Here is a 17,009-nt window from a genome sequence, read left to right as displayed (position 1 = left end):
TCATAAATTTCTGTACATAACAGAACAGGATTTGATAGGCGTTTCTGAAGCTGAGAAGATGTTATAGACCTACTGTACAAGGCGAAGGTTAGGGTAGAAGCAATATTTCGATTGCTTTTGCTTGTCCTGTCTTTTGCTTTTCTGGTTTTTTTTTGGTGCTATTTTTAAAGATCTCCTTTGTATTGCGCTTACGTTGTAGCATTGCGTCTAAGTAAGAACCAAGCGTAATAAAGGTAACTTGTTTGGTTCGTCTAAACCATAATAAATTTGAAGTAAAAACTGTATGTGTATTTTAAAGCAGTGCAGACCATGTCGAATTTGTAGAAAACAAATTCATAGCTGTTCAAACATCTAACAAACACAACAGAAAGTTACAGTAAATTCCAAATTTTATTACTAACAATCTAATTGATAACAATGATTATAATATTAATGTACGAGGTTATCAAAATGACGTGTACGGACAATTCCACAAAATACAGCTTATTGAAAAGAGAGGAGTTCCACTTCGAAGATGAGTGTAGAATTTGGTGGTATAGTGTGAAAAGTTAAGGAAAGTTTGTCGTCATTTTTTTTACACTAAATGTAAATATAATTTTTAAAATCTTTATCAATGGGCGGTTTTATTAGATATAGTTATGCTAATTAAATTGCAGCAAATTAGCATTGGACTGCTAAAGAACGAATAATCTAAAATAAAACTGTCAACTAACTAATAGGGATATCTTTGAGACCCAACCAACAAAGAATCCCCCTAATAGGTGTTGGCTGTTGTGTTAGAACATAAATTGCCCCTCGTTTGTTTCACAGGAAAGTGTCCCCTTAAAGGGGTTTCTTCCGAATAGGTCATCCCAAAGAAGGGAATCTACTGTGAATAAGTGAATGATTTATGATCGTACCAATTATTAAATGCAAAAAAAGTTTTTGGTAGCTGCTTTAATTTTTTTATCTTTAATTTTTGTTTTTAACGATAGACACATTGAGTGGGAATGATAAATCAAGTACATACTAATTGACTGGGGCAAAATCATTAAAAATATTGCCTCTCTGTTTAGAGTTAATTTAAACTTCATTCATTACTTTGATGTTGATGTTTATGAGTTGGTAGCGCAGGAAACAGACATTACTTAAGTTGGGCCCAGAAATACATTAATATATATTACTACTAATCATAATACTATGGTGTAAGTGTGGTTGACGTTAAGAGACAAACATTTACTTTATGGAAATTATCAATATCTCTTTAATGTCAACCATCCCCACCTTATCACTTAAGCCTGTTTTCCTGTCGACGTTATTCGACGATATCGTCGTTGATCGTTAAAAGTTCAACGACGATCTTTTGAAAACGATCAAGTTGAAATGATAACGATAGTACCTTTCCTGTAAATCGTTAAAATTTCAATGTTTATGTAGAAGATCACCGATTATTGTTAACGATAGCGTCGAACAACGTCGAAAGGAAAACAGGCTTTAGACAGTAACTGAATAGTATGATGATAGTAGTATGTCCTGTATTAAAATCGCATCAAGATAAAAACAAGTTTGACATCTCTAAAGGGTGCTATAAACAAAATGATGTGGGGATTGCAATATAAAAACTAGGCTTAGGATTTAGGCTTACCAAGAGTCTAAGACCTAGGCCTGCCAAGAGTCTAAGACCACTCCTACTTGCAGTCATAGACCTAGGCCTGCCACGAGTCTAAGACCACTGCTACAGTACATGCAGTCTAAGAAATATGCTTACCAAGAATTTATGACCACTGCTACTTGCTGTCTACGACCTAGGCCTGCCAAGAGTCTAAGACCACTGCTACTTGCATTCTAAGACTTAGGCCTAGCAAGAGTCTAAGCTAAGATCACTGCTACTTGCAGTCAAATACCTAGGCCTGCCAGGAGTCTAAGACCTAGGCCTGCCAAGAGTCTAAGACCACTGCTACTTGCATTCTAAGACCTAGGCTTGCCAAGAGTCTAAGACCTAGCCTAACCCAAGAGTCCTTTTTTCCCCCAAGCAAAACTATATATTAAATCCGGTCCAGAATGGCATTTTTTTGTTACAGCACCCTCTCAGAAATACCAGACTTGTTGTCTCAAGGTTTAGTTATTAGAAAAGGATATACATCGTGGAATCCCTGAGATCCATATGCATAGTCTGGTGAACAGGTTAACTTGGCCCTCTGTCCTATGCTCATCTGAAATCAAAACAAAGGCAAAATATTTATTTCTTTATTTCACCTGTGTCGACACATTTGAAATTTAAGAATCTCTTATATATACAATAAATATAACTTTCTTTCATATATCAATAGTTGAGTTTTCACTTAGACCATAACTAAAATCATTACATTTATGGAAGTATAAAGTGTGTTGCTTTCTCATAAAAGTGTGAAAATAGTCCATATTTTTAAACTTATCAAAACTGAAAATAGCTGCTTAAACATGACAGTATACGATAGTACATACCTGAGCAACGCCCTCGTCCCATCCTTTGATGACCTGACCTTGACCAAGATTGAATTGAAAAGGTTTGCCACGATCACGAGAAGAGTCAAATTTGTTGCCGTTAGTTAATGTACCTATGAAAAAACAAACATGTTTTACAGTTGCCTTACTGTAAGTGAGTGAGTGAGTGGCCGAGCGGTTAAGACAGTGGAACCGTAATCACGTAGCCATAAAATCGGCAGGGGTTCGAGGCTCACTCACTCCATGGTTCTGGTGGTAGAACGAGTCTTCTCGGATAAGGACTATAAACCGTAGGTCCAGTGTACACAACTTGCTCGTGTCCACTTTAAAGAACCTAGTACATCTTTCGAGACGAGTAGGGGGTTACCCCGGTGTATTAATACATCACAGCCACTGATGACCAACTGGGCCCTCTGGGAGATCAGTCTTTGACTGAAGAGGTCACCCAGTATAAAGATAAAACAAACAATCCAGCACATTACATTTTTGTAAAAATATTAATAAAAACTTCCACTTCCACTAAAGACAGTCTAAAATGTTAATGGATATGTGCTGGAACCATTTGCGTATGAATATTGACTGCGATAGCCTAGTATTTAGCAATACCCCTTTCACACCAAAAGCAAGTGCAAAACTCCGGAGACACTCCGGAGTTGACGCCCCGCTGTTTTGGTGCGAAAGGTAAAATCAAGCAACTCCGGAGTTTAAAACTGCTGGGTTGAACAGCTGAACATTCTCCGGAGAGCGAACTGCGGGGACACCCCAGTGTTTTGGTGTGAAAAGGTACAAACATCAAAACTCCGGAGTTTAAGGTCAAAAGGTCATCCTCATCACACGATCACTCATTGCTTTAGTTTTATTTCAAAATACTTTAAATATCTTTACAAAATATATAGCAGGTTTAAAAAATATAAGTAGTATCAATAAAATATCATATTACTTCTGAGACTTTTGAAAGTAATTATTAAATTAAAAATATTATTAATTTAAATGATTCTAATGATCGTCGCTATGTAAACAAACAAAATAGAGGGCGACATATACAATTTTATTTTATAAACCCCGGTGTTGGTTGGTTGGTGTGAAAGGGGTATCTCCGCAATTTCTCGACGTTTTGAATGGTCATAAACCCTGGGGTGTCTCCGGAGATCACTCCGGAGTTTTGGTGTGAAAGGGGTATAAGAAAAGACTTATGGGTGTCCAGATCACTCAACTGTATCAAACTGCCAAACAGTTAAGACAGTGGAACCGTAATCCATAGCCATAACATTAACAGGACTATAAACCGTAGGTCCAGTGTATGCACACTGCTCGTACACACTTAGTACAGTACATCTTTTGAGACGAGTAGGGGGTAATCCCAGTGTACTACTACTAGTACACACGCAGACTGTCGTGGACAGCCGTAATGGCGCCGTAGTTGGCTGCCGATAACACGATGTAACCCTTAGGGAAGAAGAATGTTGTTGAAAAGGTGTAACATCTAATTCCACAGCACTCTGATCTTCATGAAATAGTGCTAAATAAATGTCGCATTGCATTACATTGCCTTTACTGTAGGAATGTTGTGGGTAAAATCCGTTCGGCAAAAAATAAATGATTCAAAGGTGGTCCAGACTCACCTACATAATGTACAGACACCTTCTGTCCTACTTTGGGAAATGATTTTCCTACAAATAAAAACACACACACTTAATGAATACTGAAAATATAAGTACAAAATGAAGTTCATTTAAAAAACTTGGGTGTTATTGTTAGACTTTAACCTAGGTTAATTCATTCCTATGCTTCAATAGAATACACACTTAAACATTACATTATCAGTGTACATTAAAGATGTATTGTCCCTTTGTCAAATTCCCAAAAAAAATAAAAATAAAAATATTTCGAAAAAAAGTGGGTCATTTTGAAGCATTATAATAGTTATTAACTTTCACAAAAAATTAGTCGAAAAAAAAATCATTTAACTGAAATAGAGACTGTTTTTTTTGTTCAAAAAATAACTTTGACTTCCAGTCAAAGTTTTCGATCAAAACATATCTCATAATGCAACGCGCTTATTTTGCTACTCTGTACGCATAATCATAAAACTTCCTCGCGATCTGTGTGAAAACACCTTCTCAACTGTGAGGAGTTGTAAACAATCCTAATTAACATCATGCATAATGTATACTCATGGTTTGAAATCTTTGTTTACTTTCGCTCGCGACGATTTTCCAGACGAAATGTAATCAAATTAATTTAGCTGTTAATTACGTAAAATTGTTGTTTTTGGGTCAAATTTTCGAATTAAAGTAAAAAACTTTAATATTACCGTATATTTTGGTGTATAAGTCGCACCTGTGTATAAGACGCACCCATAACGGAGACTGAAATATTAGTATTTTTTATGTAGTCAATGTATAAGACGCACTTATTTCTAGGCCGAAATTTTAACATTTTACAATCAAAACAATGGTATTTTACATATAAAACAATGAAATTTGAGACATATTTATTGAATCAAATGATATAATTTTGTTTGATTGCCTTAATATTACATCGTAATCAGTCTCAACTGAACGTTCAGTGAAAAGAGAAATCCCCATATTTGTTCAGTTACGATGCACTGTGTGGGTAGGGCTAGCCTATGTCTATTTAAGTAACTTTAATTTCATATTATTTAAATATATACCTTCTTATTGTGTGTATGACCATTATATAAAATCAATCTAAACGATGTTCAGTTTTTGGGCTGAAAATGAAGCAGGAATATCATGTACAGTATATGAAAATCTTTCCTATGCATGCATGCATTTACAGTAAGGAGAGCACTAACCATGTGCTCCTCCTTGCCTGGCCCAGCACTGTTGGCCATATACATTATGAGATTAGGGGAAGCTACTTAACACAATAACAACACGCTCTTTTAGATATCGCTTGACCTACGAACTATCGCCTACATGATTTTAAATTTATTGGATTGTTGACATAGAGATGTAATAAAATAAACCACCTTGATCAAGGGAAATAGTTTTTGTGTAATTAAAATTTGACACCACCATAATTAATGGACTCTTCCATAAATATGTTGTGCTGTGTGATGAATACACACCTGCGAGTTCAGAGAGTACTTGGCCTGGATAGAATATCTCATGCAAGTACTGTAAATATTAATTATTACAGTCGGGGATGACAATTTATACCTTAATTAAAAATTCAATAAACTTGTTACCACAATGTGGTGATCAACCGTGATTCGACAGGAGTAACTAGCTAGGCCTACATTGCAGAGTAGTACACTATTTTTAATAGGCTAGGTTAGGTAGGTAGGCCTCCTAGCTAGCTACTGTACACTGTTAACTAGCTTTTTAAGGGTGCGTGAGGAAGTTACCGGTGTATAAGACGCACCCAAAATTTAGAGGTCAAATTTGCGTGTCAAAAGTGCGTCTTATACACCGAAATATACGGTACTTTGATATCGCCAATTTAAATTTAGAATATTTTGACCTTCATTTTTTGTGTTTCAAGGGACAATACATCTTTAAACAATGCATTTAATGTATGTAGATAGTTATATAAGTATTTTACTTAATCTACAATTGGTTATTGTAAATAGAGGATTTAACAATTAAAAAAAGTATACTTTGTATTACTATTAATGTTTAGTAAATTTAGAAAACAAAAATACTAAAAATGAATGCTAATGTTTACTATGGTACAAAAGTAAAGGTTAAAATTGTGATATATCAATGAGGGAAAACATAAAATAATGAAAAAAGATAGAAAATGTTTAAAAATTAAAATATGTAATGAAACATTGAATGAATAAAGGTGGTGGTGAACCACAAAGAATACAAAAAAAAAATAAAACATTAAGTTTCTGGACAAAGCAGCTTAATTACTTTTATATATACTGTCTATTATTATAGAAGATTTGAATTTACTTCGAACGAAAATGTAATTAAATAGAATAGGCCTAAAACTAGGCTAGTTTGAATCTTTCACTAATTTGTGAAATACTTACCATCACCAGGTTTGATTGTTTCCACTGTTACTCCCATATTGCTTGTAAATTACGAAGGTTACTACAACAAAAAAACGTAAAGGTTTAATTATTTTCCATTAGGCATAGCTACAGAACCGTCGGCTACAAGTGATAACAAAATAAACGGGGCGAAACGACCACTGAAAATAGGTAAAGCCTCCCGCGGTCATGCATAGACTAGAGAAACATATTATTATTATAGAGCAGGTAAGCCTTCATTCATGACACCAGACAGCTGATTTTAAAATGACTACCCTTATTATTAAAAGCCAAAAATAGCATGATTATAATACAAAAATATTATAGTTTACATTAATTACGTCAGGAAGAACAAATTTATTTGTTTCCAACAATTCTTACCAACTATTTTAATCAGTCTAAAAAATCAAACGCCGCAACTTCGTGAAAAAAAACTCACGCAAAACACATGCACATGCGCAGTAGTACGCATAATATTATATGATTGGGGGGGGGGGCGGGGGGGGGAGAAGTTTCTAGATTTTCCATCACACAGACACGTCACACGCACACATGAGGCCTCTAAAAACAACCATGCCGCACCTAATTTAATTACTTAAATTCTGGCTAAGGCTAATTACTAAATAATATTTTTGCATATGAATGGTTCCAGCTACTGTTACTGTGTTATAACTATTAGCATTTGAACTAGCGTATTCGAAAAACTCAAAACTATAGAGGACGCTAGAAAAAAATACATAAAACTAAAGGCCTATTTACACTAGAGCAATAGCGATGACGATAAATAAATAAACATACGTTTTCCTTGCATAAAACAAAAGAAAGCTGTCTTTGATAAAATTGAAATTTAAAAAAAAAATTCAATTAAATGACGTCTTGATCAGTAAAAACAATTATATCGTTGTATATTGTCACGATTATTGCTCTTACTAAAGATGACGTCATTTGATTGGACGTGTGAAATTATTATTTTCATCAAAGGCAGCATAGATGAATAAAATAAATAATAAATAATTGATTTTGTTTCAAGTATGAAAAATATGTATCTATTTATCGTTGATCATTATCGCCCTATAAATGGGCCTAAATTGCATTGTAGTAAACATGGGTAGAAAATACGATGCCAACTCATTATTTCACTTTTGAAATAATTTTTCTATTCTCTTTTTCTCACGATAAATATCTGAAGAACAAATTGGGAGATTTTGGGAGGACTGAATTATTTTCCTTTCTTTCAAATATGGTAGTGATGTGCCTAAATACGGTTATTGATATGCCCAAATACGGTAGTGATGTGCCCAAATACGGTAGTGATGTGCCCAAATACGGTTATTGATATGCCCAAACATGATAGTGATATGACATCATCATGTCCATATTGATAATGTAGACAAGGCTTAACACTTCCCATAATTTACAATTTGTTTCCTTCTTAAGGAATTAAAGCAAAACAAACACATCAAAGATCAACATTAATTTTTATTTTGTATTGTATTTTTTACGTCTTACTGTTTTAATACCAAATTTCATGTCAAGTAAATTGTACAAATAAATTGATTGATTTTCCCAAATTTAGAACAATAAAGATGATATTTGTATTAATAATATTAATTTATATATGATATAACAATTCGGCATGTTGGTAATTAATTTGTTGGCCATACGTTTTACTGAGAGTTCAAAACTGTTTGGTTTTTGCTCATCCAGGCTGGTTCATTAAATATTACATAGTTATACATTGGATAGTTAAGGCGGATTCACGCAAAATTTCAATTGGTTTCTTAAACCAAGACAAGATGTTTGATTGGCTTACTTAAACATTCTGAACAGACGCCCTAGTTTGTTCTCGTGAAATGCCACTAACGTTCAAACCAAATTGACCACGTAAGTAGGCAAACATCTGGCCAATTGACCCGAACATTGGATCTAGGAACGTGCGCACAAAAAATCGGTTAATCGCACCAATTGGAGTTACAAGATCTAAAATGAGTCGTAGTACAGGTTTTAATACCCAAATAGTGACGTAAGAGGTGACGGCGAAGACTATGCCCCAGACTACCGTGAAGATGATTCCAGTTATCAGAGTTAGTATTGTGTATATAGCAGCCTAAAAATAAAAATATTGTTTATTAAATCAAGAGCAAAGTATGTGTAGGCCTAAGAATGAAATGATTTGCATTATCATTTTATGTAAAGCTTGGTTCCCACTGGTTCTACATAAACAAAAATGCCCTTCTAATAATTGTGTTTGCCACCGTCAGCGTTAATCTTTGACTCCCAGTTATCTATTTGAACCCCGTTGGAAACAAGTTGATATTCTCAAAATTTTAGGGATTATCCAGGCGTAGATACTTGGGTTCTGTTGTTCATGTTTTGACTATTCGACCATTATTGTCATATTTTACGAAAAATCTGTTTTCTTTTGAAAATTGCATTGATATCGATAGGCCTAAAATGATAACATATGATGTTTGCGAAAGTTTTCTTAATTGAAATCTATGGAAGCCCACGATATTAATGGCGTTTTCTCTTACCTGAGTATAAGTAAAGGCTAGAGAAAAGAATGTATTTAATCCTGGAATTCTGAGTGGAGAATTTGGTTGTTTCATGACATCTTCAAATTGAACCTAAAAAAACCAAATAAACAGACATGATGCCTTAACTTCATGAACTACACAGACATACTTTTACATGTGCGTTCAAACTTTATAATTTACGCGCGCGTAAGTGCTGTGATGCAATACTAATGCTATTACCACACACCTGTTGATAATCCATTGCATGTATAACCTCATTTCTTGAATTCCAGATATTATCCGTTGGCTGATAATTTCTTGGTGTTTCTTTAAACTTGTCGATTTGGAAAAGCTACACATTGTCAGTGTGACTTTTTGTAGAGTTGAATATAGTTTGACCTTGATTATTCGACCACACTCCAGTAGTTGGTGGTGGATAACCAGAATAGGCTGGTGCATCAGATTTACTTGACATCATCTTAAAAATCAAAGAATGAAGAAAAGATGAAATGAGTTGCAGGAGATTAATGAGTTCAACAAGGGGATTCACTATCCTCTCCATCCCATAGTGACAGTGTACGTAGACAAGGCTAAAACCGCATTTTGATTTAATTTGTCGGTCAATCTAATTTTAGTTACATGTCTAGTTAGGCCTAGGTCTACTATGTGTTAAAAAATAGTATAAATCAAGTAACTTACATTAATATAGTATTATGTTCAGTGAAAATTGATGATGAAGACTAACTTAAAGCACGGACTTCGAGCGACAACTAATCGAACTTCATGAAAGTCAGAGAGACAAAAACAATGTCAACCTTTGAACGTTGCAATCACGAGTAAATCATTGTTGTATTTGTACTGCCTATATTGTATGCAAATTATCAATTATTAATTATACTTTTTGGAGCATGCTAAAAAAAAGAAAAAAAAAAAAGAAAAGGATGATTAAGATAGCCAACGTCAAGCAAAGAGGCAATAGAACAATATTTTATCGATTTATCAATTACAAATCAAATGTATTTCATTGGTTAGATAACGTCATTAGTAAAACTTTTCACCCGTCCCACAAATCAAGGTACATGCCTATAAACATAATTATAGTAAGTTCAGATTTTGCAAAATATCAGTACCTGTGTCAATTTCTTATTCATTTATATTGTCAAACAATCTAAACCGATCTCACTTCAATCATCTTGAAATTCTGTGTTGGGTATTGATATTAAAACAAAACTGATTGAATTCTATCTAACAAAATAGGTACGGACCTTGTTGAAATTAAAATATTTTCGATTAGCCTAATTAAATAAAAATAAGATATTTCCAATAGGACCAATGGAGATTCAAATTAAAATAAAATGATATCGCATCGAGTAGAAAAGTCTTAAAATGTTGTAAGATTTAATTTGATAATTAGTTCGTATTTTGAGCCAAGGGGTCTACATCCCAGCTAACAATTTAACGTTGAAATGACGTTAGCTAAATGTTACGGTTACGTTTTTTGAATGTTTTGAAATAACGTTCAAATAACATTCAGATGTGGACCCTTTGTGACGTCCGGAGAACGTTATAACTGACGTTAGTTTAACTTTTAAACAACGTTCAGCGAACGTTAGTTGAATGTTACAGTTTATGTTTTTTTAATGTTTTGAAATAACGTTCAAATAACATTCAGATGTGGACCCTTTGTGATGGAGAAAGTTATAACTAACGTTAGTTTAACTTTTACACAACGTTCATCGAACGTTAGTTGAATGTTACAGTTTATGTTTTTTTAATGTTTTGAAATAACGTTCAAATAACATTCAGATGTGGACCCTTTGTGACGTCCGGAGAACGTCAAAACTGACGTTAGTTTAATGTTCAGTCAACGTTCAGCGAACGTTAGTTGAATGTTACCGTTTATGTTTTTTGAATGTTTTGAAATAACGTTCAAATAACATTAAGTTGTGGACCCTTTTTGACGTCAGCTGAACGTTATGACTAACGTAGTTTTAACCCTCGAACAACGTTCACAGAACGTTGAGTCCAACGTTCACCAAAATGTTGGCTGAATATTACCATTACGTATTTTGAATGTTTAGAAATAACATTCAAATAACGTGAACCCTTTTTTGACGTCCGTTAAACGTTATTGTTAACGTTGGGTTTAACCTTGAAGTAACGTTCACTGACGTTATTGAAGACACTCAACGTTGATGAATTTGTCTGCTAATGTGGCCATTGCCAAACAGCTGTTTCGATGTAGTAATTTCGGAACCAATCTCGCATCTCACGGTCACCATAACAAAATCATTAAACAATAAGAATAAAAAATACTCAACCTGTATTAATTAAAAGAAATTATTTATTTATAAAGTATTAATTGAATATATCATACAAAAACAATTAAAGTATAGGCCTAAATGATTCAATATGAATCTCTTGGTGTAAATTTTGAAACCAAACAGTGATTTTTAATATGTACCTATTGAGCTGTTTATCTACTTATAGGTTCATACCAAGTTCTTGCAACCCAAGTCTTGTCATCGTCCATTATATAGGAGGGGAGGTCAACCATTTTGACTACAACTAATTTACAAAATTATTGATTACATGTTTTAACCAAAGAAATTAAAATGACATAAACTAGTATAGTATGAACATTTCCAGACTTCGTAATAATTACCATCTATTAATTAAACAGGTCACAGAAAGATAAACTTAACCATTACCCGAGTGATAAATGGTAGATCCCAGCTTGCTTGCATTCAAACATTGGTATCTTAATTTTGCAATTGTGAATATAAAAAACGACATATAGAACTAAATAACACCTAATAATTGTTCCTTATATATCAAACATAAGAATGATATAAAAATTAAAATGTTACTTACAAATTATATAATGAAAAATTAACCTCAAACTTAGCTGCAATCCAACGGTCTGTCAAGTAAAGGCTTGATAACACAGGCAAACCCTATTGAATTTTGCCGCGATTTTGAGGATTTTTTAGATTTTTTCAAAATAGATTTTGCTATTTTGACACAGTCTATTTTAGGCCTAGGCCTATTTAGTTTTGAAAGGCAAGACAAATTTTCAGATGGCGAAAGAGAGGTTTAATTAATATTTCATTATTAATATTATTATTATTCATATTAATAGGTCCTATCAATTTTCAATTCAATTCAATGTAAACATTTATTTTCTTTCCTTCAATCAATAATAAAACAAATGAATAAGGTATTAAAAAAAGTAAGTACGAGTTTCAAATAATACATTTCATGAATATAATATATAAACACGACAGGCAAAGAACATTAGTTCTAAACCGCCCGGTGATATACTGGAATTTTAATTAATGTTTTATGTACAGACTCATATCGTCGCCGTTTTGATATGTACAGCTAGCTGGTTCTTTATAAAAACCACTCTCCGCAATTTAAAAATAAAAACAGAAAATAAAACATACATTGATTTCTGGCAATTTTCTGATTCTAAAATGGCCACAGTTCGATCAAGGTATTCGCGGAAATGGAGCTGTTTTGAAAGGCATTTTTTATTGTAAAGGTAAATATAACGGTGGCTAAATCATGGAAACATGTTACATAATGGCCCAAAATTGTATGATGTGGGTGTGAAAAAAAAAAGCGATTTTGCGCTGTCTTTTAACAGGTTACCACAAATTTGTCCTGTTTCTGCTGCCAAGAAAATGGAGTTCATTTATTCACACCGATTTTAATTTATTCACACTGATTTTAACCGGTTATTTTTATGCAGCAGAAACAGGCCCTTAGAAAATAGGTAAAAAATTGTCAGCGGGCACTGTGGATGGTGAGTTTTAAAAGGTAAAATGACACATACTTTTTTTAAATTTACAAATTCAAACATATATCATAATGTTCAGTATTGTCTACTGTTTATTTTGAGCTACTAACCAAAAAAATCTGATTTTTAATAGCCGAGATATTTAGGTGGGAACATGAAAATCAAGTGTTTTGTAGAATATCACGGTGCGAAATCAGTGGTATTCATGTCCCAGTGGAGTGTGTTGATGCAATTTAGCTATTTCGTTGCTCAAGAGATTCATATAATAAAAAAGAAATTTCTATATGATCCATCCGTCTTCTGTCTACCCTCTTGCGTGGTCGAATCATAGAGACTGAATTCTGTGGAGATACAATTATACAAAATCTATTGGATTCAATATTGCACCAACAGCTCAGTTATATTTCATTCTAATTTATTTGTTTGCATCAAGATGCACATCCTAGTAAACGTACCTTCCATTTTGATCCACTTGTTTCTTTTGTTTGATGTTTGGTGCATCCGAAGCACCTGTGCAGGTAAAAATGTAAATGACACATTAATGCTAGAGAATTCACCAATTCAATTCAAAAGATTCATTATTCTGACAGGTGTTCTTATGAATTTTAATTTATTCCCCAAAATAGAAAAAAGAATCCATGCATCCTAAAAATATAAACCTATCCTGAAACATAGATGAATGAAATGTTTAATTTTTATATTAACAAATAAAACATTTTAGAATACATTTCATTTTCTTATGCCTATACATCAAAAAAATAAATACAGATAAATTAAAACAGCAAAGGCGTAGTCAATCTCCGGGTGTCAATATGTTACTTATTGAACTACAGATATCCCATAAGGCCTACTAGTACTGTACACAAAACCTTAGTTTTTAATTTAGCAGCTAATACTAATAATAAAATATAATATTATATATAGTCCTATATAGTAGTAGTAGTATCATAATAATACGTCTAGACGTCACTATAATAATACGTCTAGACGTCACTATAATATTACGTCTAGATGTCACTATAATAATACGTCTAGACGTCACTATAATAATACGTCTAGACGTCACTATAATAATACATCTAGACGTCACTATAATAATTACGTCTAGACGTCACTATAATAATTACGTCTAGACGTCACTATAATAATTACGTCTAGACGTCACTATAATAATTACGTCTAGACATCACTATAATAATACGTCTAGACGTCACTATAATAATACCTCTAGACGTCACTATAACAGTACGTCTAGACGTCACTATAACAGTACGTATAGACGTCACTATAACAGTACGTCTAGACGTCACTATAACAGTACGTCTAGACGTCACTATAACAGTACGTCTAGACGTCACTATTACATTACGTCTAGACGTCACTATAACAGTACGTCTAGGTGTCACTATAACAGTACGTCTAGACGTCACTATAACAGTACATCTAGACGTCACTATAACAATACGTCTAGACGTCACTATAACAATACGTCTAGACGTCACTATAATAATACGTCTAGACGTCACTATAATAATTCGTCTAGACGTCACTATAATAATACGTATAGACGTCACTATAATAATACGTATAGACGTCACTATAATAATACGTCTAGACGTCACTATAATAATACGTCTAGACGTCACTATAATAATACGTATAGACGTCACTATAATAATACGTCTAGACTTCACTATAATAATCCGTCTAGACGTCACTATAATAATACCTCTAGACGTCACTATAATAATACGTCTAGACGTAAATATAATAATACGTATAGACGTCACTATAACAGTACGTCTAGACGTCACTATAACAGTACTTCTAGACGTCACTATAACAGTACGTCTAGACGTCACCTATAACAGTACGTCTAGACGTCACTATAACCGTACGTCTAGACGTCACTATAACAGTATGTCTAGACGTCACTATAACAGTACGTCTAGACGTCACTATAACAGTACGTCTAGACGTCACCTATAACAGTACGTCTAGACGTCACTATAACAGTACGTCTAGACGTCACTATAACAGTACGTCTAGACGTCACTATTACATTACGTCTAGACGTCACTATAACAGTACGTCTAGGTGTCACTATAACAGTACGTCTAGACGTCACTATAACAGTACATCTAGACGTCACTATAACAATACGTCTAGACGTCACTATAACAATACGTCTAGACGTCACTATAATAATACGTCTAGACGTCACTATAATAATACGTCTAGACGTCACTAAAATAATACGTATAGACGTCACTATAATAATACGTATAGACGTCAGTATAATAATACGTCTAGACGTCACTATAATAATACGTCTAGACGTCACTATAATAATACGTATAGACGTCACTATAATAATACGTATAGACGTCACTATAATAATACGTATAGACGTCACTATAATAATACGTCTAGACGTCACTATAATAATACGTCTAGACGTCACTATAATAATACGTCTAGACGTCACAATAATAATACGTCTAGACGTCACTATAGTAATCCGTCTAGACGTCACTATAATAATACCTCTAGACGTCACTATAATAATACGTCTAGACGTCAATATAATAATACGTATAGACGTCACTATAACAGTACGTCTAGACGTCACTATAACAGTATGTCTAGATGTCACTATAACAGTACGTCTAGACGTCACTATAACAGTACCTCTAGACGTCACCTATAACAGTACGTCTAGACGTCACTATAACAGTACGTCTAGACGTCACTATAACAGTACGTCTAGACGTCACTATAACAGTACGTCTAGACGTCACTATAACAGTACGTCTAGACGTCACTATTACATTACGTCTAGACGTCACTATAACAGTACGTCTAGGTGTCACTATAACAGTACGTCTAGACGTCACTATAAGAGTACATCTAGACGTCACTATAACAATACGTCTAGACGTCACTATAACAATACGTCTAGACGTCACTATAATAATACGTCTAGACGTCACTATAATAATTTGTCTAGACGTCACTATAATAATACGTATAGACGTCACTATAATAATACGTATAGACGTCACTATAATAATACGTCTAGACGTCACTATAATAATACGTCTAGACGTCACTATAATAATACGTATAGACGTCACTATAATAATACGTCTAGACTTCACTATATTAATCCGTCTAGACGTCACTATAATAATACCTCTAGACGTCACTATAACAGTACGTCTAGACGTCACTATAACAGTACGTCTAGACGTCACTATAACAGTACGTCTAGACGTCACCTATAACAGTACGTCTAGACGTCACTATAACAGTACGTCTAGACGTCACTATAACAGTATGTCTAGACGTCACTATAACAGTACGTCTAGACGTAACTATAACAGTACGTCTAGACGTCACCTATAACAGTACGTCTAGACGTCACTATAACAGTACGTCTAGACGTCACTATAACAGTACGTCTAGACGTCACTATTACATTACGTCTAGACGTCACTATAACAGTACGTCTAGGTGTCACTATAACAGTACGTCTATACGTCACTATAGCAGTACATCTAGACGTTACTATAACAATACGTCTAGACGTCACTATAACAATACGTCTAGACGTCACTATAATAATACGTCTAGACGTCACTATAATAATACGTCTAGACGTCACTATAATAATACGTATAAACGTCACTATAATAATACGTATAGACGTCACTATAATAATACGTCTAGACGTCACTATAATAATACGTCTAGACGTCACTAAAATAATACGTATAGACGTCACTATAATAATACGTCTAGACTTCACTATAATAATCCGTCTAGACGTCACTATAATAATACCTCTAGACGTCACTATAATAATACGTATAGACATCAATATAATAATACGTATATACGTCACTATAACAGTACGTCTAGACGTCACTATAACAGTACGTCTAGACGTCACTATAACAGTACGTCTAGACGTCACTATAACAGTACGTCTAGACGTCACTATAACAGTACGTCTAGACGTCACCTATAACAGTACGTCTAGACGTCACTATAACAGTACGTCTAGACGTCACTATAACAGTACGTCTAGACGTCACTATAACAGTACGTCTAGACGTCACTATTACATTACGTCTAGACGTCACTATAACAGTACGTCTAGACGTCACTATAACAGTACGTCTAGACGTCACCATAACAGTACGTCTAGACGTCA

The 17,009-nt window shown here is 33.9% G+C and overlaps 2 protein-coding genes across 2 annotated transcripts; both read right to left on the bottom strand.

Moving 5' to 3' along the window:
* Positions 1-377: 377 nt before the first annotated feature.
* Positions 378-6,931, bottom strand: LOC140045191 (peptidyl-prolyl cis-trans isomerase Fkbp12-like). Its single transcript, XM_072089994.1, has 5 exons — positions 6,851-6,931; positions 6,470-6,530; positions 4,086-4,133; positions 2,464-2,576; positions 378-2,192 (listed from the first exon to the last, which is right to left on the bottom strand). The coding sequence occupies exons 2-5, from the start codon at positions 6,504-6,506 to the stop codon at positions 2,091-2,093; spliced, it is 300 nt and encodes a 99-aa protein (XP_071946095.1). The 5' UTR covers positions 6,507-6,530; positions 6,851-6,931; the 3' UTR covers positions 378-2,090.
* Positions 6,932-8,282: 1,351 nt separating this feature from the next.
* On the bottom strand, positions 8,283-9,460 carry LOC140044285 (caveolin-1-like). Its single transcript, XM_072088763.1, has 3 exons — positions 9,404-9,460; positions 9,004-9,096; positions 8,283-8,576 (listed from the first exon to the last, which is right to left on the bottom strand). The coding sequence occupies exons 1-3, from the start codon at positions 9,458-9,460 to the stop codon at positions 8,283-8,285; spliced, it is 444 nt and encodes a 147-aa protein (XP_071944864.1).
* Between the last annotated feature and the right edge of the window lie 7,549 nt (positions 9,461-17,009).

The sequence above is a fragment of the Antedon mediterranea genome, chromosome 3 (assembly GCF_964355755.1).
Source record: "Antedon mediterranea chromosome 3, ecAntMedi1.1, whole genome shotgun sequence".
NCBI lineage: Eukaryota > Metazoa > Echinodermata > Crinoidea > Comatulida > Antedonidae > Antedon > Antedon mediterranea.
This window is presented reverse-complemented; position numbering and strand designations above follow the sequence as displayed.